General features: G+C 42.0%; 1 protein-coding gene across 1 annotated transcript in view; it reads right to left on the bottom strand.

Moving 5' to 3' along the window:
* LOC127653846 (transforming growth factor beta receptor type 3-like) overlaps window positions 1–24,741 on the bottom strand; it is a 202,136-nt gene that overhangs the window by 44,498 nt on the left and 132,897 nt on the right. The window contains exons 5-7 of the mRNA XM_052140627.1: window positions 15,577–15,760; window positions 12,950–13,112; window positions 9,857–10,004 (exon numbers count right to left, since the gene is read on the bottom strand). Of these exons, the coding sequence (XP_051996587.1) occupies window positions 9,857–10,004; window positions 12,950–13,112; window positions 15,577–15,760 (495 nt within the window). The remainder of the gene's footprint in view (window positions 1–9,856; window positions 10,005–12,949; window positions 13,113–15,576; window positions 15,761–24,741) is intronic.

Genomic DNA, 24,741 nt, shown 5'->3' with positions numbered 1-24,741 from the left:
CGGAATATGGCAGGGCTTGTGGCAGCAGAATGCCTTCTGTATCATAAGCTCATGGGTATTTGTGACAAGGACAATGCCTCCCTAATGAATGCCACTGTGTCAAAATCAGGGCTGTTCAGTGACGCAGTCCAGTTGGTGGGGGAAAAATTCTGTGCTGTAAAAGACTATCTGATTGCAGCAGATACTTCCTTGCAGAGAGAGAAAAAAGCCAGTTGCAGCTCCAGTTCACTCACATTCAGCATCTTTGGAATGTCCCACCAAAGAATGGCATAAGGCGCTGGACGAGTTTTGCAACCCCTCAGAGGGATCGGGGTCCTCGTTCGTTACCGGCATCACGGACATGTCTGCGTAGGCATTTGTATGTTGGCCCGGCACCTTTTAAATGGCTGACAGGACACCAGAAGCAAGCCTGACGGACTTGTGGTGAAACTAAGGTTGAGCCCCTAATGAAACTGGACTGCATAAACATATCTGTTTCTCTCCTGTTTGCCCTTCAGGCAGTATCGTGATGAGTTCACAATTGTACATGCCTCAAACACCCGACAGCCAGAATATGGTTCAGTTTTCCCAAGCAGCTTGCACTGGGGAGCGAACATTTAAAAAAACGCATCCCAAATATAGCCTGTCTCCATGACCAAAGGTCTCGAGACATGAATAACAGAATTTGATGTTCATCAAGCACAAGTGCACTTAAAACACACAGTGATCATAAGCACCACACATCGTCCCCACATAAAGAACGTTGGGGTCATTGTGGTGAACCAGTTTTAAACATTTCCCCCAATGTTCACACACTCTTCCCTGTTCAAAATACCAGAGAAAAGGTTTATGCTCTCAGCATCCCTGCTGTAAATGCATTTCAGGGCACTCATCATTTATTTCTGAATACAATAAAGGCAGAAACATCATTAAATCCCATTCAACCAGCCACAGTTTAATGGAATTTAATGCATGGAAGGTCCCCCTCCGCTGTGCCGCTGGTTGTGGGGCAGTCGCCAAAAGTAAGCCATGCACGGTATCTAAAGGTTACATGTCATGCTACAGGTGAGAGCCATGCATTAATTCATCTCTCTGCCTGTCTAGCAGCTTGGCAGCAGTTGCAGGCTATTTCGAACTAGGTACTTTGAACGATAGAGCATGATTATGTCATTCAATTCAGATGGGCTCTGCCAGTATAAAATGGGGTTGTTCTGACAGACGCTTCTGTTTGGGAAGCCCTGTTCTTGATATGGGAAATTCACTCTCTCTTAGAAAAAGGGAAAATAGAGGAGATTCCCCCTTCTCTGAGAAAATGCAACTTTTGCAGATGTTATTTTCTAGTCGGCAGCTTGCATTCCATTCTGGATTTGAGACATTTGAATTTCACCCTAATGAAATGTCAATTCAGAATTCTGACGCAGAAACAACTAATGTTACAAGTACAGCCAGGGAACTGGTTTGTGACAACAGATTTGAAGGACACTTATTTCCAAATTCAGATTGCGTCAAAGCACAGGTGTTGTCTCAGATTCACTTTCAGGGACAAAGCGTACCAATTTTGCATCCTTCCGTGCTGACTTCCATTGGCACCACACACTTTCACAAAATGCATGGATGCAGAAAGAAATATGATAGTATTAGCCCCATTTTATCATCGTTACATTAGTTACCTGTTAAATGTCTCATTAATTTAAAAATTCTGCTAACTACGTACAAAGCTTTGAATGGTTTGAGATGCAGACACACCCACTCATTTTAAGTCTAGACTAAAGACTCACCTATTTAGCCAGGCATACACCTAATTTATACTTCAACTCACAATTAGGCTGCTTTAGTTAGGTCTGCCGGAAACAAAAACAGTGATCAATCCCATGGAGTCATGAATGGTGATGAATGGCATCTATGCTAATATAATTTTATTTGTTTCCCTGTCTCAACCTCGATACTTCTATCCTGACGTCACCAGAACCGGCTGGATTCAGCTCCATTTCTACTTCATGTTGGACTTCACTGCTACGTGTCACTGTGTGAAAAATCACTTCAGTCTATTACGATGGACTTTAGAGGATGAACTGATTCCAACTCCAACCGTAAGACATGGAATACTTCATATGCCATTGCCTGAACCTTGGATTTAGGATAGACCTCACCGAAATTACCGGCCAGGTTGAACTGCGATGCACCTAACAGATATCTGCCTGCATCACCTCGGCTTAATGATGGACTACACTCTTGAAATGGAATACATAGACTATCAATTATTTGCCAACAAATCCCTTCATCAGCCAACTAACAAGGACAATTACATCTATGTGAACTTCTGCAATTAATCCAGGATGGACTTCAAAGACATTAGTCATTAATTTTACAGTTCATACAAAATCTTTGTTTAACCTGTTGATACGCACCTCCTTTTTTTAGCACAAACCATGAAAATGACATACGTGAATTTAAATGGTTGTATTTACTGGACCCTTTGGAGTATGGACAAAGTTATAGTATCTTTTGAAAGAAGACACTTTGGGCTTTAATTCCCAAGTATCAGAATTAATATATGTTGTTATTTTGTAAAGTTAGAGAAGCTGTAGTTTATATTAATTGAAATATTTTTTGCTGAACATGTATTTATAATCTAAAAAACAATACTAAAAGTACCAAGACAACCCAGAAATACAATGTACTCAAAGCCACAAGCCTAAAGAAGTTATGTTTCAAATTTGAAAATGATCTAACAAAAAATTAGGTTCCTCCAAGCTTTTCTCTCTGAAAATTGCTGAAGCGTACAGAGTAAAATTAAGGCTCCGCCTTTCAAGACGACACAAAATCTGACTCTTATGAATAAAGCGATGCCGTATTTTTAATAGTCACCTTTGGCTTGCTCACTGGGGTTATAAATACAATAATTATTTAATTACTTATTTTTAAACACAATTCACAATCGTATTTTATCTACACAATGATGACTCTAAGACAATATAGATATTACAGTTTTATCTTCTGTTAATGCCTGATCTTCTGTTAAGCTGTTTGAAACTATGTGTATCATGAAAGGTGCTATACAAATAAAAATAACTTGACTTGACTTGCAGCTCTGATACCCTTGAGGTTTCAAGGCATCCGCGTTTGGTGTCAGCTCACTCAGAGACTTTGGCTGCCCAACATCGAGATGTCGTTCTCAGTCATTTGAGCAATCTAGGGCTGCGTGTAAACCTAGACAAGAGAGGCCTGCTGCCAAGGCACAGACTCTATTTCTCGGAGTGGATCTGGACATGTATGCAATGCAGGCGCGCCTGTCTCAACTTGCGTTTGGTCATTACACCAGTGTCTAGCGATGTTCAGAGTGGGAAATAATCTCCTGCGAGAACATTTCACAGGCTTTTGGGGCTCATGATCATGGAGTCCACAGTCATTCCCCTGGACATTTTGCATACAATACCTTTTCAATGCTGGATGAATTCCACAAAGGGACTTCAACCACTTACATATGCACTTCGTTCCTTCAGAATGACACGTGGCTGCTACCAAACTCTACTACCATGGAAACTGACCCGCCTTTTTAAATCTGGCATTCCGTTGGGACAGGTGTGTCGCCACAAGGTGATAACAACAGATTATTCTTCCACAGATTACTCTTCCACAGTTCGGGGCGCTGTACATGAAGGTCGTCCAGCCTATGGAGTGTGGATGGGCCAGCTGCAATATTGGCACATAAACTCTCTGGAGATACTCACATTGCTGCTGGTGTTACGTTTTTCCATCTAGTGATTCAGAACAGCCATGTCCTCGTCCAGGCAGACAACAGGACAGAGGTGTCCTAAATCAATCACTGGGGAGCGGTGCACCCTCATCCATGCTGAGTATATGTTCTGGGCTGGTTGAACTTGGGGGTGGCTCTCCTGTCCTGACACCCAGAAAGTGGACATTACATCCTCAGATTATGTAACATGTCTGGAGAAAGTTCAGCAGAGCGGATGTAAACCTGGAGAAGGCTCAGTGTCCCCTCTGGTTTTTCCTTTCACCCCCAGCACCACCGGTCATCGATGCGCTGGCGCTTAAAGTCTATGCTGCCGCTATAGTGGTCTCTGTTATCAATGGAGTCTCTGTCGGTAGACATTCTCTTGTCTCTCACTTTATGCATGGGGTATGCAGGCTTAGACTTGTTCGTCCTGTCCACGTTTCTTTTATGGAATTTATCTGTTGTTTTAGAGGCACTCTCAGGTGCTCTGTTCGAGCCCTTGACAATAGTTACTGATAAGTTTTTTGACTCCTAAGACGGCACTGCTAGTGGCATTGTCATCATTTAAGAAAGTCAATGATTATCTAACTGTGTATGGATTTTGTGCCAGGGTATTGAAAAGATGTGTTAATACCTCGTTTGGCAATTTAAGGTTATTATTATGTCATTTCACTTACAGACTATTCATTTTCAGGTTATCTCTCCTCCCCAATTTGAGTTGGAGGAGCATGAAATATTACATATGCTTTGCCCAGTTCGGGTGCTGCAAGTTTATGTTGACCGCAGTAGCCAGTGGCGTAAGTCAGAGAAGTTGTTTGTGTGCTTTGGTGGCCAAAACAGAAGTGTTTCATTGTCCAAGCAAAGACTGTCTCATTGGCTTATTGATATGATTTCGAGTGCTTACGAAGCACAAAGTTTAACTTCGCCTTCGGGTATTCGAGCCCATTCTACGAGAAGCATGGCATTCTCGTGGGCTATGGCTAGAGGTGCGTCCTTGGAGGAAATTTGTATGGTGGCAGGGTGTTCTTCTCCGCATACATTTGTATGGAGACATAATACATAATCTGGACAAGGGATTGACTCCAAGGGATTGACTACGTTCTCCAAAAGGGAATGAAACCTTGGTTCCCTGAGGGGAATGAGATGATGTGTTGCTGGCAGGGCTAGACTGGGAAGAGAAATCAGCCCGGGATTTTGCATGGCAACTGACCCAACATTTGGAGGGGGTGTTATCCAAAAGTTGCGTGGGGGTTCGCTGTTCTTTTCTGCATATCACGGCGCAATTTTGTGATCCGTTCTGCATAACACGGAGGCAAATATTTGCTTATCGCGTACCATTTGGCACGTTTCGTGGCCGACTCACTGGCCCGCTTGCTTCTACCGATGGCCATTCCGGCCCCTGATCGGCCCCAAATTGCGTCGGCCCACTGGAAAAATGCCCGGTATGCCAGATTACCAGTCAAGCCATGGTTGCTGGCCATACTCTCTAGCAGCTGCATAGAGAGCTGAATTCATGGCGTGAAAGCGAGCACCTTTATGGAGCCCATGATGTAGCTCCCTAGGGGGCGTCATTTAAACGCCATTAGCCAATATATTGCCATGATTGTTAAGGGGTTCAGACCAAATGACATTCGGACAGTGTCCTAGAGCGATCATATGCAGTGTCTTGTTCCACTCAGGGAACCAAGGTTATGTATGTAACCGAGACAACATAAACAGTATGCATGTAAACATGATTTTAGTGTTATAAAATCACTTACAGTACTAACCTTCTCTGTGTAAAGTTATAGACAATTTTACAACTTTGTTGCCATGATGTTGTAATATCAACAAACCCTAAAACCCTAAAATGACTGTAAAAATTATTATTTAATCAACTTTACAGCTCAAAAAATACAGTTTTGTGTTTTTATAAAATTATAAGCATCATATTACTCCCTTTAAACCTCCAAGAATTGGCCATATTCACTTCCATTGTAAGTGCCTCACTGTAACCCATTATTTAGATTTTTCCACAAAAAAGTACATTTTTGTGGTAATCAACATTTTTCCACAAATGCTGTAGATTGAGTTTAACTTGTGTTGTTTTCAAAAAAGAAATTATGCAATTAAGGTAATAGCACAAAAATGTAGAAAGCAAAATTGCCAGCCAGGATTCAAAGTATTGAAATTTGAAATATGTCCTAATAAGCAAGTTTTAGTTACATTTAAATGCTGTTTCGGCTAAAGCAGGTTTTTAAATTGTATGCTGTATGATATAAATATGATATGTAATTTGATATAAAAATAATATGAATGTTTAGATTATATTATCTAGTGTTTATTCTGCCTCATTATCGTCAACAAAGCTTGTGCTTGCAAATATGTGTTCAGGTTAAAACAGTGCATGTTTTTTATGAGCAGCACATAAAAAAGCCCAAATATTTATGGTATTCACAAGCCACTCTCCAAGTACTGAGCAGTGTAGTGACAGTTGCATTGGTTTGAGCTCACAGTTTTGTGCTCTGCTATCTGAAACCAGCAGCCAGATGCTCCCATTTCCCGTTTCCCAATTCATATTCGGAAGTGCCAGACCAATGCTACAATAAAAAAAAAACACTCCAAGGCTCTTGATGGAGAAAAACTCACTACACTCCTCCTTATTATCCATCAGATGACAAGATTCCAGACTGAGATATAGGCCCGGTTCCAGATCAGAATCACTGAGGGTGCTTCTGAAAATATTTGGGGTGCTCTGTATAAAGTGGAGACGTATCATATTAAAAAAAATTATAATTTAAAGATGAAATTGTTTAAATGTTACTAATTCAAAGTAAAAAAATATGTTTAAATGTACAAACATTTTAGCACCCCCATAAAACTGGGCCTGCTGAGATAGAGCTGTCTGTTGCACATCAATTCCATACAGTTTAAAGGGTAACGTCATAGTTACTGTTGTAACCTCCGTTCCCCGAGGGAAGGAACGAGAAGTTGTGTCAAATGAAGTAACACAAGGGGTCTTCCTGGGACGCCAAACGTACCTCTGAACCTGAGAAATGCCCTGCCCCGGACATACGGGTATAAAGGGAAGCGGGGCAGCGAGTGCCAGTCAGGATTTTGCACTGAGGAGCCGAAAATAAGGTACGGCTGTTTACAGTGGTAGGTCTAGTGCTGTGGCAGGAGGGACACAACGTCTCGTTCCTTCCCTCGGGGAACAGAGGTATCAACAGTAACCATGACGTTATCCTTCTGTCACTCACTCAACATTGTGTCGAATGAAGTGACACAAGGGGTCCCATATAAAAACGCCACGCACTGACCATGTTACGTGAACTGTCAAGACAGGTGCAAGCAGGCTACTGCGTGCTAGAGGCAATTGTGTCGGCTGCACGTAGCCCTCCCCAACGCCCCCAAAGAGATGTCACATATAGACTTTGGGTTTCACGCACCCCTGAGGGAGGGGAGAACAGGTGCTAAATGACTAGCATGGGAGCAAGCCCAGCAGCCGCGGCTTTCTCTCTCACTATGTCTCTCACATAGGACGTGAAGTGGCTGGGGCTATCTTAACGCTATGAAATGCGTCGGGGAAGGCGGTCTTTCCCGGTCCTATTCTTTCAGGGGGAAAAGACCCTGCGGAGGCCACATCCTGCCCAGTCTAGGGGGAGGTAACATGTGGAAAATACACAACGAGGTTTGTGAAGCCATACGTGGGAAATGGCGCGGTGGTAAGTCCAGCCTAATGAGGGGGGACTCTACAAGCACGGCGACTGGAGCAGCGGGGCTGCCCAAGGGAAACATGGGTCCGCCGCCGCCGTACCGCGAGAAATATATCACGGGGAGTTTGCCTGAAAAGGGAACTAAGCCCGTGGAGCCCGACCCCAGTACAGAGCACCTGTGACTCGTAGTGAGTCTGGACGCAAATTGCTCCACTGGATTCGCAGGCCAGAAGGCTAGGTAGGAGAACATCCAGGGAGCGACACTTAGTGGCTAACCTGGGATAGAAGGTGCACTGGATAAACTTGGTGAAGGGCGCTGTGTGCAAGCGGAACACCCGGTCAGTTGTGCCGCATTACCGAGTTCTACCGGCTCGGACCTGACAAAACACAGGACAAGACAGACTCAAAGTCTGAGATTGTAAAATCTGGCAAAGGTATTGGCTGTTGCCCAGCCCGCTGCTCTGCAGATGTCTGCTAATGAGCTGCCATGGGCCAGTGCCCACAAGGATGCCACACTTCTCGTAGAGTGTGCTCAAACCTGCAAGGTAGCGGGCACAGCCTGGGTGTGATGAGCTAAAGAAATAGCATCAACGACCCAGTGAGCTAACCTCTGTTTGCAGATGGTGTTCCCTTTCCGCCATCTGCCGAAGCAGACAAAGAGCTGCTCAGAACATCTAAAGCTCTGCGTGTGGTCCAAATAAATATGCAAAGCACGTACCTGACACAGCAACGAAAGGGCTGGGTCTGCCTCCTCCCGGGGCAGTGCTTGCAGGTTCATGACCTGGTCCCTGAAGAGGGTCATAGGAACCTTCGGCACGTAGCCCGAATGCGGCCTCAGGATAACGTGAGAATGTGCCGGACAGTATTCCAGGCAGAACCAGCTGTCGAACGTCGTCATGCACTTCTGGGAAGAACCGTACCGGGGGGAGCGTGGCTGTGAGCGACGCCCCCGGAGCCAAGGTACCAGTCGTCAAACCGCAAAGGCTGTGGGGAGAACGGAGGATTCCAGTCCAAGCCCACACTCACGGCAGCCTGGGCAAGCATGTCAGCCATCTGCGCGTCTGCCTCAGACTGGGCGGGCTGGCACGATGGCGGCAGCCCAGTCAAGTCTTCAGCGTCAGACGCCTGGATGCTCTCCGATGCAGCGGTGATGTCATCAACCAAGTCCAGGGGCTCAAGGGAGAATGCCGGCTGGCTGTGAGGCGAGCCGCACTCATCCCGAGCTTGGACGGAAGCGAGTGAGCGTGTGCTTCCTGGGGATTTACCTGGTGAAACCGAGCCCGTCGTTATCCCAATATCGCCTTCATCGCCAGCTGGGTCGTCCTCAATCTCGTGGGAAGAAGGAGCGATGCGACCGCAATGCTGTCATGGTCATGTTCTCGCAATGAGAACGCTGCTTCAGTGTGATCGCCGCCCAGCCACACGAGGCAGCATCTGTGGCGGTCGGTCTTGGAGAGAAATCTACTGCATCCAGGAACAACACTGGGGCGGAAAGACATCTTGAAAAAGATGCGTACTGAAAAGGACGTTCAACGCCGCTGTGTATTGCTCTTTTGTGAGTGGAAAACTCAAACTCTTGTAGAGAAATCAAATCTCTTTTAGGAGGAGAACACTCTTTTAACAGTGAAAAGCCCTGTTGAAGCGCCAAGGGGCGTAGACTGCACAGCGTGCAGAGAGAGAGAACGCCCGCTGGAAACGTGCCACAGATCCAAACGTGAGTGAATCAGTGGAGAACTGCAGCTTGCTGTTGCACAACCGTTCGGCTCCGAAGAAATATTCTGAATGGCACTCGCTGCCCCGCTTCCCTTTATACCCCTATGTCCGGGGCGGGGCATGCAAATTCTGTCTGCCAACTTGACATTGGCCGTTTTTCAGGTTCAGAGGTGAGTGATATTATATCACGGTAACAATTTGGTAATTCAATCTGTAAATGTTTTACAAATTATTTAACTATTTTGTGATTTGAACATTTAAAAATACATTTAGAACATTTTGAAGATTTTATTATTTTATTATTTTTTGTTTTTAATTTTTTGGATTTTACATAATTAATCATAAGTCTGTCTTCAATGCAAAAACAACGTCACATTATGTAACATGTACAAGAAAGACTCAAACCAGTACCTCATAATAAACCTGATTGGATGAGCCATGTTTGAAACTAAAGTATAGTATTTCTAGCATTTTAAACTAGTATTTAAACTAAAAAAAACATCAATCTGGCACTTTTCTGAATTTCTTCAATATTAAATTACATGTGAAGCAAAACTGAACTTAAACTAGTAATATAAAAATACATGAAAAAAGAGATAACTTATAAAATGTTATAAGCATAAACCTCACTAAACATACAGTATGACTGCATTTGATTTAAGAGGCATTTCAGGTATAGTATATATTTTGCATATAGCCTATATTTTTGTTTTTATCCATTTAAATCCCATACCACAATGTCCAGTTTGCCGATGACGCTGTGGGCTTTGATCACCCAATTCACAGACTTCTCACATTTCAGAAGCAGCACAACATCACGATGGAGAGGAGCACCACCATCCAACGGTCTTAAATCCACAAAAACATCCACCTGGAATGCACTACTCGGAGAGAGACAGAGAGAGAGAGAGAGAGAGAGAGAGAGAGAGAGAGATGAGAAAGACTGTTTTTTGCAGTTTTAACACGCTTTCTGTGTCTGGACAATTAATAAAAAATAAAAAAAACTGGTCTGTTTCCCAGATAAAAAAGTAGTACAAATGTGCAACAGAGCACATAATACAATGCTGAGATCCATCATGATGTACATATCTTTAGATCTGTTTTTTATTTTTTGTCTCATTATTAGGCAACAGTGGGTGATATCAGTGGAGGTGGGAAAGTTTTACCTAGCAGAGTTTTCCAAAATTAACACAACCCTAGTTCCTGCCTATCTTCAAATAAACATTACTGAACTGGAGGAAACACAATGACAAACTAAAATGACAAACACAGATGGACATGCATGTACATTTACAGTATACACAAAGATAAACACACCCTCACAAAAACAGATTTACACACATACAGACTAACATACTAAAAATATCTATCTACATCAAAATATCACGCAAAGTATGCTCACCAGACACCAAATCAAATCAAATCACTTTATTGTCACACTACCATGTACACAAGTGCAACAGTAGGTGAAAGTCTTGTGTGCAGTTCCAAGCAACATAGCAGTCATGAAAGTGATGAGACATATACCAATTACAATAAACAACATATTTACACAACACAATTTACATATCAAATGTACACATACTTACACAACACAATAATTATATACAATGTACAGTAAACAATACACACAATATAGAATAAACATACAATAAAAAAATTAAATAAAGAGTATATAAAAAATATATATACAGTAGTTGTATTGTGGAGAATATAATTATGTCCAGTGTGAAATATAAGCTTAATAAAGTGCAGTGCTGATTATTGATCATGAGAGATCAAATGTTAAAAAGTCTGATTGCTTGGGGGAAGAAGCTGTCATGTATTGGCTGGTGTGGGTCCTGATGCTGCGATACTGCCTGCCTGATGGTAGCAGTGAGAGCAGCCCATGACTCGGGTGGCTGGAGTCTCTGATGATCCTCCGAGCTTATTTCACTTTGTTATATATGTCCTGGAAGGAGGGAAGCTCACCTCCTATGATGTTTCTGGCAGTTGGCACCACCCTTTGCAGAGCTTTGCGGTTGTGGGCGGTGCTATTGCCGTACCAGGCGGTGATGCAGCCAGTCAGGATGCTCTCACCAACATGTTTATACATAATTTTTATGTGAAATTATATATTTTTTTATGTCTCGACAGGCTTTTGGGTGTTGTAACTCTTCACTTTTAAATTAACAGTGAAATTATCATATGCAAAAATGATTATTATGATGATGGTTATGAGTTTCTAAAACATTTTGCCAAGTCATCTCACATGAAATAATGCTGCCTTCAAGTCGGAATGTCAGAATCAACTATAGGCTATAAGCACCACAATATTTTTTTTTAACATAGTATTCTGATTTTTTTTTTTTCAGACTGCAATGAAAACTGACTGACCAATGAGAAAATAGCTTTTTGTAATTTTTCCTGAGTTGCTGCAGCTGCTCAATCCTGCGCCTTGTTAGAACTAACCTACTGGCAAACACCGCATTGGACATGTTGCTGATAACTGCAATAAGCAGTGCAAACCCCCTTATAAAAGTGTGAAATGTTTCTTTATAGAGTTAAAATCAGGGTTTAAAATGACAGTAACCCAGAGATAAGCCCAGTGTGAAATGCCACACTGTGTTATAACTATGACTTAGAAACCTAGAAGAAAAAAGGACTATTTGAAGCAGTTTTAGAAATTAACTTTTCCTTTTAAGGGGCAATATTTGCCCCCTTGGATTTGAATTTGAGGAGCATTTTTAACCTTTTATGAGGGCAATTTTATTATCATTTAAAAATAATGTCAAATATTTTGTATGTATTTAAATCAATATATTACCATAAGATGGAACACTATGTGAGTGCTTCCATCTTATGTTTTATGCAATGATACGTATGCATACAATCTGTGTACGGAATATGTATATTTTACCCCCAGATTTTTTTTTATTTTATTTATTTATTTATTTGTATCCACTTTTCTCCCCAATTTGGCATGCCCAAATCCCACTAGGTCCTCGTGGTGGCGCAGTTACTCACCTCAATGTGGGTGGTGGAGGACAAGCCTCACGCCCGTTTCACACATACTCCGTTTGCGGTGCGTATTTTTTTCCGTACCCATGTTAACAGGTTAGAGCTTTTACACTGCACGCGGATGCAGTCCGTCGTTCCATTCCAGTTGCGGTGCATATACAGCAGTGCAGCGATCGTTTACGGACTGAGTCTATTTTTGCTGTGCTGCACCGCACTGAATTAAAGTGGCAGCGCATTGTTCACATTAAAATAGACATAGCTTGACAAGAAACTGTAATAATTTCATCATATATGCATAATTACAGTTAATGTGTTCTACAGTTACTAAATTACAGGGTCAAGAAAAACAAAAAAGTATGATTATAGTCCCAAAAGTTGCAAAATGCCATCATATATTATTTTTTTATCAAATGCGTCTCATTCTTCTCCTTCTTAGCAACAGATATAGCGCGATAGCTTTTCTTCTGTCAACAACTCGAACTACATGTAAAACAAAGAATCACAATGATTAAAATTTATTGTTTCAATGTCAAAGTTAACGTTTGGATTTAAAATAAAAATTACTTACACATTTTAGATTTTGTGGCACACAGAAACGGCCAATTTGGTTGCTGAGGAGACCTGGCTGGAGTCACTCAGCACACCCTGGATTCGAACTCGCGACTCCAGGGGTGGTACTCGCTGAACTACTCATTTGTTTTACTTTCAGTGGGATTTTATGTATTTTTGCACCAAGTCCCCATTCATTTCTGTCCCTAATTTGAAGGCAGTATAATGGCCACTGATGGTATTCTACATGGTTCTGCAGGGGAAGTCTTTTTCTTACCTGCTGGAGTTTGGTGCATGAAGCTCAATGATGTGGACCTCCTGGTCATGATCAGGACCTGAAAGAACACACCCTGTAGATGGCTGAGGTTGAATGTAGCTGCCCAGGTAGTTCAAAGATAGGAACTTGTTATCAATCTTACAGGTCTCTGAGAAGACGGGATCTGAAACAAATTTTAGTTAAATTTAAGCAAAGAGCTGATGTTTGATTGACAGATATGCCACATCTAAATGCAATCTATGATCAGAAACATGAGAAAAATGGGAAAAATGTACAGAACAAATGGGAGCATTGTGTATGTGTGAGATAATTAAAGTAATAAAGAGCCTTCAATCAAAACTAGGGGTGCAGGATTGTCAATTAGTCATCTAGCAACCTCTATGCTTAAAGGGATAGTTCACTCAAAAATTTAAATTCTCTCATCATTTACTCACCCTCATGCCATCCCAGATGTGTATGACTTTCTGTCTTCTGCTGAACACAAAGAAAGATTTTTTTGAAGAATATTCAGCTCTGTAAGTGAATTCTTGTGGTTCAAACATTTTGAAGCTCCAAAATGCAAATAAACACAGCATGAAATTTATCCATAAGATTACATTTAAATCCATATCTTCTGAAGTGATATGGCAGGTGTGGGTGAGAATAGATAAATTGTTTTTGGTGATTCACATTCTTCAAGCATATCACCCCCCAACTGGGCAGTGAGGAGAATTTATGGTTAAAATGACATAAATATTGATATTTTTGTTACCCAAACCTATCATATCGTTTTAAAAAATATGGATTTAACCACTGAAGTCATATAGATTACTTTTATGCTGTGTTTATGATCATTTTGGAGCTTAAAAATATTGGCACCCATTCACTTGCATTGTATGGACCTACGGAGCTGAAATATTCTTCTAAAAAAATCAAAATTTGTCTTCTGCAGAAGAGAGAAAGTCATACACATCTGGGATGGCATGAGGGTGAGTTAATGCAAATATGCAGTTTTAACTATTACAAAACAGTCCAATTATTGATCTGTCCTGCTACTGAAAATATTAATAATTGTCTATGCTCCTCCACAAAATAGATGATGGCTCTTCTCTCTGCCCCAGAGAAACACAAGACAGATGCTTCCTTATTTGGCCATTACACTTTTGGACAAAGAGCAAGTGTGATGAGTATGAACGCATCATGAAAGGTAGGCATCTCTTTCTCTCAGCTCTTCCTGGCTCTTTGAGGTGCTTTGGGGGAAAAGAGGGTTGTCTGTTCTTTGCAGCAAACAGATCGGAAGCATGTCTTCTCTCATGTGGAGATACAAAGGGATGAGACTGTGGAGAAAGCCAGAACTCTCCTGTAGAGGTAAACAGAGCCTTCTGAGTCCCTGCCAAACCACAAACTCCAATGACACCAGGCCAAACATTTTACGGGGTTGACTGAAATACGTTCTGCTCTCGACCTGCCAGCTGGGACTGAGGGAGGCATTCTTTGAATAAAAAGTAATTACTTACTTTCTAGCATTGGAATTTTATGTTCTTTTACGGACTGAAAAATATGCACCGGTAATTTTTACTGGGCAATCTGACAGCTGATAGATGATGAAGTCAGACGTGTTGCTGGTTTGGTTTTAGAACTCAGCGGGGGAAACACAACCGAGCCCTCTGTGAAAAACACAGGCGGATTTGTCTTTTTCTTCTTTTTTCAAACAATACCTGCAGCTAATGGCGTGTATTTGCGCATATTTGTTTCTGTTATCTCTCTTTTATGCCCTCATCTTGTAAACAACAAATTCAATTTGAATGTGGCTGCACAATATTCAAGAAGTAGTGGGTGTCTGACTCAAAAATCATATCAAAGCTCAACAGACAATTTCGAGTTAAATACTTCTGAAATGTCCCCCCTGCAGCTCATGTCATCGGGCAGATGGCGAAGTTACTTACTCAAATCTTTCAGGGCTTCCAGGTACTGCTTTAAATATTAACTTTTTGGTTTGAGCTCTATTTTCTATTGTGCTTTTTCTATACCCTCTGCCTTTTCTGCCAGATTTTCTCTTCACACATTCACTATTTTCCTTCTGGCCTTCTATTCTCCCTCATCCTTTTCTTTTTAAAAAGACTGTTGTGAAAATGCTTCAGGTTTGGCGATGGGCCCGTATGCACAAGCTGGCAACCAAAGCTCTCGTCTGAGGCCTTTCCTGTATGTTTACTAGGCCTTTCTCGTATGTTTACTAGGCCTTTCCATCAATTCACCATTTCTCTATTGCTTAAGAGTCCAACAGAAAAGAAGTGAGTGACATGCATGCCAATCGACTGATTACAAACGAGAGACAGAGAGAATGTCTGCCATTGGAAAAGCCCAGAGACTACAGCCATGTTGTTTTTAAGTGAAATTAAAGGCTGCCAAGTGGAAATCAGAATGACTTGACAGAGCCTCACTGGGATTTGCTTTATTACCCTTGGGTCCAGCTACTAAACACAGTCAATGAGCACCATTGAGAGTGAATTAGTATGTGCAGGACCTTGATTGAAGTTCAGAGGGGGCTGAAAATATGGCTTGTTATGTGCTCTTAAAATATATTGCTTGAGGAATAGGTATCAGCAATATGGAATTATAAAACGCTGTGTGTATTCAGAGACACATACCCTCTCCAACCTTGATGAAGACATCATGGGCCATCTTGAGTTCACTGAATGAGGTAACAGCATGGTAGCGTTGATGCGCCCAGGAGAGCAGGTGATCATTGCCGTAAGGAAGATTTTCCACCTTCACTTCACAAGAATGGGAGAAATTGCCTGCCTCAAACTCCACGTCAGAACCACCTGCAACCTAAGAAATCAACAAAATATAACTGTTTAATATATTTTATTACAGGGCTCCCTGGAATACTTGATCCTGATTGGTCAATCATATAACTTTTTGGTCAAATATTTGTGTATAATGACCACTTAACTGTATATTTGACCCTGGCAACACATTTCCTACAATGTTTTCCATGTCCCCCATAGCCCCCCACTGTCTCTTTCTACCTATATATATATATATATATATATATACACACACAGAACTGTGCAAAAGTCTTAGGCAAAGAAGATGTTTCACAAAAACATTTATCTTAAGACAGTTATGTATATCTTCGCTTTAGTGTGTCAATAGGAAATATACATTTTAGACTCCCAAATATTACTTTTGTAAATAGAATATATTAGAATAGAAGAACAGAGAGCCCTACAACAGATAGCATGGCCCCCACAGACACCCTACTTAACATAGAGTCAGTCTGGGAATAAATAATGAGATAGAAGCAATTCAGATGGCCTAAACAGATAGAAGAACAGTGGCAAAAGCTTGGAACATCCTATCTGCCACAACCAAGAAAAACTGTGTCCAGGTACTCTATGCCAGGTGCTGTTTTGAAGGCAAAGGTGGTCACATCAAATATTGATTTAGCTTTTTTATGTTTATTGAACTTTGTATGACATTAATAATAAATGAAAACTATTTATGGCATTATTTTTGAAGACATCCTTACTATGCAACATTTTTCATCAGTTCCTAAAACTTTTGCACAGTACTGTATATTTATATATATATATACGCATTGTAAAAAATGCTGTTGCCACACAATTGGCTGATTAGATAATCGCATAGATAATTGTTGGTGCCAAATGTAACTGCTGATCTAGTGGGATTTTCACACACAACAGTGTCTAGAATTTACTCAGAATGTTGCCAAAAACAAAAAACATCCAGTGAGCGGCAGTTCTGCATACTGTATGTAAATGCCTTGTTGATGAGAGAGGTCAACAGAGAATGGCCAGACTGGTCTATGGTCATACCTTTCAACACTCTCGTTTTTCCAGGAAGTTTCCCGTATTTCACACCGATCTCCCACCCCCCCCTCCCGTTTTGTTATTTCTCTCGGGAAACTCCCTTAATTTGTATGGCCCAAACCTCATTATATGAATAATCACATCAAAATATTATTCCAAGATTGTCCAGTTGCCAGATCTTGTATGAAACGTATCCTACTCACTCAATCAACACATCAAACAAATTTCAACCCATTTGAGGCCTCAACCTATCAACCTACAACCCAGTTGTGCTGTCGATATCTGCGCATGTAGTAGATGCGGGAAGTTGAATCAAGCATCGCTGGTAGATGGGAGGAGAATATTCAGGTGGTGCTCTGGCGAAAAAAACTAAATATCATGTATATTTAATAACAGCTGGATGGAACAATTTAATTTCATATCTCGAAGCCATATCGACAATGCCCACACCTTTTGCAATGTGTATTGCACTGATTTTAATATCGGACATGGTGGGAAAAATTATGTTATTCAGCACATTAAATCAGCAGCACGTATGTATTTAGCCTGCCTCTGACATCCAGCCATCATAGGAAAATCTAAAGAAATCAGCCAAGACCTCGGAAAAAATAATTGTGGATCTCTACAAGTCTGTTTCATCCTTGGGAGCAATTTCCAAATGCCTGTAGATACAACGTTCAACTCTATAAACAATAGTACACAGGTAAAAACACCATGGGACCATGCACCATCATAGCACCACCTCAGGAAGGAGACGAATTCTGTCTCCTTGAGATGAATGCAGTTTGGTGCGTGGAGGTCCAAATCCAGATGCTGGAGGAAACAGGTAAACAAGTATCTATATCCACAGTAAAACAAGTCTTATATCAATATAAGCTAAAAGGCTGCTCAGCTAGGAATAAGCCACTGCTCCAAATCCGCCATAAAAAGCCAGACTACAGTTTGCCAGTGCACATAGGGACAAAGATCTTACATTTTGGAGAAATGCCCTCTGGTGTAATGAAACAAAAATAGAACTGTTTGGCTATAATGATCATCATTATGTTTGGAAGAAAAAGAGTGAGGCTCGCAAGCAGAAGAACACCATCCCAACCGTGAAGCATGGGGGTGGCAGCATCATGCTGTGGGGGTGCTTTGCTGCAGGAGGGACTGGTGCACTTCACAATATATATGGCATCATGAGGAAGGAAAATTATGTGGATATATTGAAACAATGTCTCAAGACATCAGCCAGGAAGGTAAAGCTCCGTCGCAAATTGGTCTTGCAAATGGACATTGACCACAAGCATATCTCCAAAGTTGTGGCAAAATGGCTAAAAGACAAAATAGTCAAGGTATTGGAGTGTGCATCACAAAGCCCTGACCTCAATCTGATAAAACATTTGTGGGCAGAACTGAAAAAGCATGTGCGAGCAAGGAGGCCTACAAACATGGTAATGCTACCAAATACTAACAAAGTGTATGTTCATTCTTACCCACTGTTAATTTGATGAAATAAATAAATGCTGAAATAAATCATTCTCTCTACTATTATCCTGACATTTCACATTCTTAAAATAAAGTAGAGATCCTAACTAGATTTATGCCATTTTTGTAATCTTGATTCTGGTTGACAAATGTTTCAAGGTTAATTTTCTAAAACTGCACAGCTACGAAAAAAGTTCCAGGTTAATTAACCGCATTAGACAGTTGATCGAAATCATCGTGGGCACATTGTCACCTCAGTTGACTGACCTCACTAATTCAAAGGTGTGACTCCAAAGTCAATTATTCCTTACATATTTAATGATCTCTTTTCATACAATAATTGATTGGTAAGCACATTTTCTGAGAAATTGGAAGGCTTTTGCTGCCTAAGCCAACTTGATTTACAGAGTTTTTTTTTTTTGACAGTTACAGGCAAAAATCTCTCTGTTGATGAAGACAGGCCAATAAAACTCAAAGCTGTATCAGTATGCACATCCCATTTTACATGGAGAAAGACAAATGTAATATAAATTTAAGGGTAAAATGACAGAATGCGAGAGGAAAGGAGAAAAAATAGAGCATCGTTACAGGCCTTTCCAAAATGAAACCTTCCAACCAGTCTTTGCCAAAACACATCTTTAACACCCTGTCCTGATGGTTTTCTGAAAGTCTCTTCAAATGTGCACTCCATATTTTCACACATGGTCCTCTTACACAATAAGCTGCTGCTTTCCACTGTTTATATAACACACTGATGTGCATCAGAGGAGACGGGAGGAGGTTCTTACAATGGATGGCACTCAGCTGAGATTAGCTTTATGGACAATACACAGTACATACACACTTTCACACACGCTGGATTAATGCAAACCCCTTACAGCCACACTTGTAGAGCATCCATAGCAAAACAAAGCAAACAAAAGTAGCGAACCAAGTATTTTTGAATTAGATTGTGTAGTTTGAAGGTTTTACATTTACATGACAGTCAAATCCAATTATTTCTCTATTCAACAGATTATTTAATATCTGCACCACCTTTTCAAATCTGATAAACATTTTATTCAGATCAAGCTCAACCAGATCTTTTTTCTTTTCTTTTTTTTGACTGAAGTGCTTACATGAATTCTTTTCATTCTGATTGAGCTATCATTTGGATTAGTAACAGCTTATTAGGCAGCATGAAATTGTTGCGAGAGAAAGAGAGAGACAGACAGTAATGTAGTAATGGACAGGTAGAACAGCACTGTCTGTACACCTCACAGCAGTCCTAACAGTATAAGAACTGCTGTGTTATGAAAAGAAAATGTAAGATAATGAAGTTTATTTGGGTAGTTTGTGAATGTGCGTGAGCTCCTCAAAACATATGACGTGTTGCGATTTAACACTAAAGAGCAGTTTTTCAGCATGTCGACTTGCTTGGCTAGACTGGGCTTTGCCCCTAAAGTCCTCCCCTTTGGCTCTAAAAGGACCTTGGCCCACATGCTCCATTTCAGAGGGATAAAAATTCACATATTCTGAAAAAGCATCTGTACAGCTCCACACAGCCAAGCACAAGGTCTAGACAGCCCAGACTCACAACATTTCCATGCTTGAAAGGTTTTTTTATCCATTCATCTCTCTGTCCCACTTTCCCTCTCTTTCTCCCTAAGGTGTTCTATCTGCACTCAGCCGACTCCATGCTGGCAAACCCAATTAAACCATTATATCACACCAACCCACAGCTCTGATAGACTTCATATGAGTTGCAAAGAGAGCCAGACATGCAATCTGAACTGCAGCCAGAGTCCTGTGTACTATTGTGGGTGAAAGACAGAAGAGGTTGGGAGAGAGAGAAAGAGAGAGAGAGAGAGAGAGAGAGAGAGAGAGAGAGAGAGAGAGAGAATGTATAGCATGTGTATGCATAAGTGTATGATGTGCTGAAGAGAGCTGTGATAAGGAGGTGATCTCTGTCCCCGTCCATGACCCAGGTCAATAAGGAAAATATGCCTGACCTCTGGACGGCTCCCCAGGCAAACGTCCCTATCCTTACCAGGAGTGATACATTTTAAAAAGAAGAAAAAAAAAACAAGAGAAAGAATTAAGTTCTCGGTTGAAGGCTATATTTTGGCCTCCAATCCCTATCTGGTTGTCTGTTCCAAAACATAGTGAGCTGCATCATAACCATCATGGAACCTCTTAAGTGACTGATTTATAACACTCTACACAGGCATAACACAGCACAACTAGCAAATAATTTCGATAGAGTTTGAGGTTAGCATGTTACAAAGCTAATGGCAAGATACTCGAATAAGCATAAAAATGCACAGCACACAAAAATGTTGGATAAAATACAACATTTCTATATACTCTGAACTGTTTTTATGAATACTTTTCAATTTTGAATAAATTAGAAGTTTATTTATAATCAACATATCCACCTTCCACCATTTTGGATTTATTTCACAATGTATTATATGATTGCCTTCTTTGTGAAATATACATACACTACCGGTCAAAAGTTTTGAAACACTTACTCATTCTTTATTACAATTTATTTTATTATTTTGTTTTCACATTTTAGAATAATAGTAAAGTCAAAACTATGGAATAACATAAATGGAACTATGGGGATTATGTTGTGACTTAACAAAATCCAAAATAAATCAAAACCATGTTATATTTTAGCATCTTCAAAGTAGTCACCCTTTGCCTAGAATTTGCAGACATGGACTAGACATTTTCTCAACCAACTTATTGAGGTATCAAACTGGCATGCTTTTTAAACAGTATTGAAGTAGTTCCCATCTAAATTTGGCACTTATTGACTGCATTTCTTTATTATTTGGTCCAAGTTATCAATTTATATAAAAGTTTTTTTTTATAATGAAATAAATGAATATGGTGGCACAATTATATTTTAGTCTACAAAACTAATTTCAAACATTTAAACATACGCCTCCAGATCAAAATATTTTTAAGATCATGAGAAACATTTCAGTCAAGTGTTTCAAAACATTTGACTGGTAGTGTATATTGCTGGCTCCGAATTTGTTAAAATCCTAAATTATAAGGGGCAGCATAATTAAGATGGCTACCTTTTGCAGGAGCATGCCTATGATGAGGCATACATTGAAATACTGCCTCTGCAGGCAGCTCAATAGGTCTTAAAACATCAAATGTTTATACAACTGTATAAATGCTGATCAGATCGGGGACGGGAGAGGAGTGGAGAGGGGTTTAATTTGGCAATCCGAGGAGTGTATCGATTTAATTGGGGGGAATAGGGCTGTAATTAGTCTAGAGGAATTTGAAGGAAAAGCCTACAACTAAATTAGCTCCAGGCTTCGGGAAGAGTTTCAAACTTCTTCAATAAACCCACTCTGGAGTTCAGCCAGACCCTCAACCCCAAACTATCTCCATCTCTTCCATCCCTACTAAATGCCATGCCAGCATACAGATGGTTAGACATGTTTTTAAAAGATTATGGCATAAAATACAACATAAGTGTACCTTCTAGTATGAACACAAAACAATGAAGAAATACAGTCCCCATCTGATTTCCGTTATTTTACTAATGTCAAAGCTCCAAAGAAATTAAACCGATCAGCCCCTCCCTCACAATGCATCCTACACTAACAAAACAGCACCAAAAAGTATTATTGTATTACCATATAAAAAATGTTTGTATATATATTTGTTTTGGAACATGACATCATGATACTATCATGTTTTATTTTTGTTTTTGTTTTTTACATTTATAATAGCAATACTGTGCTTTGGTAACACCCCTTGGAGTATTATGAATATCACAATGCATATTAACGTATTACCATCTGATTATGCTTATTTGATACTTGGTATATGGTAATGTGGTATCTCCACAGTAATTTTGTAAGGGTGGTTAATATCTAGGTTACTGTTGTAACCTCCGTTCCCTGATGGAGGGAACAAGACGTTGTGTCGAAGAAGCGACACTAGGGGTCTCTCTCTTGAGAGCCTCATGCATCTCTGAACTTGAGAAAAGGCCAATGAGAAATTGGCAGACAAAATTTGCATGCCCCTCCCCCGGATATACGGGTATAAAGGGAGGGAAACATGCATCTGTCCATTCAGGTTTTGCACTGAGGATCCGAGAATGAGGTTTGGCCATAACAGTGGTTCGGTTCAGTGTCGTGGCCATGAGGACACAACGTCTCATTCCCTCCATCAGGGAGCGGAGGTTACAACAGTAACCTAGATGTTTCCCGTCTGTCGCTCACTTCAATGTTGTGTCAAAGAAGCGACACTAGGGGTCCATATTCAATCATGCCATGGGCTGAACCGTATACGTGTGCTGCTGATGCAGGTGCGGGCAGGCAGTTGCATGCCAAAGCGACAGGCTGCACGTACCCTTCCCCAACGCCCCATAAAATCATCATAAACCTTTTAGGTTCTTGGCACAAAGGGGGGAACAAAGCGACGTGCAAAGCATTGGAGCAGGCCGTGCCAGCCAGCCACGCCTGCCACACCTTTTCTCTCTCTATGTTTCTCGCATAGAGTCAAAGCAGCTGGGGCCATCTTAGCGCTATCACACGCATTGGGGAAGGCATTCTTTTCAAACTCCTATTCTTTCAGGGGGAAAAGACCCAGCGGAGACCACCACCTGCAGAGGCTGGGGATAGGTAAAGAGTGGCAGAATACATCACATGGGTTTTCAAGCCACATGTGGAAATGGCACAGTGGTAGGTCCTACCTGCTGTGAAGGAGGAGTTGCTACAAACATGGCGATGGGGGGCAGCGGAGACTGCCCAAGGGAGACGCGGGTCTGCCCGTAGGGGGACCGTACCGCGTGAAAATACACAGAGGGGGAATAATCAACACAAGGGCCCGTCCTGTGGAGCACCTATTCCAGTACAGAGTAGTTTTAGTACCCATAGTGGGTCTGGTCGGGGAATTCCTCTGCCGAATTCGTGGACCAGAGGGCTAGGGAGGAGTCATCCAGGGAGCCGAGTTAGTGGGATCTCCTGGGATAAGAGCACACGTGATCACCTCAGTGGAGGGGAAAGGTGCTAGAGGCAAGCGGTACACCCAGTCAGTTGCTCCGCATTACTGAGTTCTACCGGCTTGGACCTGAGAAAACATGGGATGAGACCGACTCAACCCTGAGATTGTAAAATCTCGTAAAGGTATTGGGTGTTGCCCAGCCCGCTGCTCTGCATATGTCTGCTAGGGAGGTGCCATTGGCCAGTGCCCACGAGGATGCCACACTTCTTCTCGAGTGTGCTCTATCCCACAAGGGGGCAGGCACAGCCTGGGTGTGATAGGCGAATGCGATAACATCAATGACCCAGTGGGAAAGCCTCTGTTTGGAGACAGTGTTCCCTTTCCGCTGTCCACCAAAGCAGACAAAGAGCTGCTCAGAACATCTAAAGCTCTGCGTGTGGTCCACATAAGTACACAAAGGACGCACCGGACATGAAAAGGCTGGATCTGCTTCCTCCTGGGGCAGCTTCGCTTGCAGGTTCACTACTTGGTCCCTGAAGGGGGTCGTAGGAACCTTGGGCACGTAGCTCGGTCATGGTCTTAGGACGACATGGGTGTCTGCCGAAACTGAACTACAGGCAGGTGTCGCTGACTGAGAATGCTTGCAGGTCCCTAACCCTCTTGAAGGAAGCAAGCGCGATCAGGAGGGCCATCTTCCAGGAGAGGGCCTTGAGCTCAACTGAGTCAAGAGGCTCGAAAGGGGATCTCTGAAGAGGAAATTGCTCTATTATTGAGAATATGGGTACCGCAGCCCAAAGGGGTTGTGGTGAAGAAAATACCTTTAACTGAAGGATCTCCTCCCGGCCCTCCACCAAGGGACAGATTGGATTGCTTACCAGCTCTAGAGCAAACGTCTCCTTCCCTGGGTCTCAGGAATGCTTGGCAGCCTTCCGGGTCCTCGAGAACGTTCAGGAGAGGAGGGGCGTGCGCTTCCTGCGGGGCACTCGATGCTGGGGCTGAGAGCTGGGCCCAGGTTGAGGCGGAGCTGCCTGATGTTTGAAAGCCGCAAGGGGACAGCCTCGGCGAGCAGATTGAGCACGGCCCGTGCTGGTATGATGCAGGGGAATGATGTGGGAATGGCCTCCATCTGTTTTTTCACCGCTGAGAACTGCTGGGTGAAGTCATCAACGGAGTCGCCGAATAGGCCAAGCTGGGAGACGGAGGCGTTGAGAAAGTGTGCTTTGTCTATGTCCCATATCTCGACCAGGAACAGCCATAGATGAAGCTCCTGGACCACGAGGGTGGCCATCGCCTGTCCGAGTGCCGGTGCTGTGACCTTCATTGCCCTGGGAGCGCGATCAGTTGTCGAGTGCAGTTCCAGCAGCACATCAAGACAAGGAGTACCCAAGTGCCTTGGCCTGGTGGATTTGCACAGGGGCTATGGCTTGCAGGGCAGAAACAGCTTGGAACTGCTCCTGCATTGAGGGTATTGAGAGCGGAGGAGCAAGGAAGCCAGTTTCGGGAAGTAAAAGATGCCCTCTATGGCTTCGTCAACTCGTCATGCACCTC

This window comes from Xyrauchen texanus, chromosome 13 (assembly GCF_025860055.1).
Source record: "Xyrauchen texanus isolate HMW12.3.18 chromosome 13, RBS_HiC_50CHRs, whole genome shotgun sequence".
In the NCBI taxonomy this organism is placed as follows: Eukaryota; Metazoa; Chordata; class Actinopteri; order Cypriniformes; family Catostomidae; genus Xyrauchen; species Xyrauchen texanus.
This window is presented reverse-complemented; position numbering and strand designations above follow the sequence as displayed.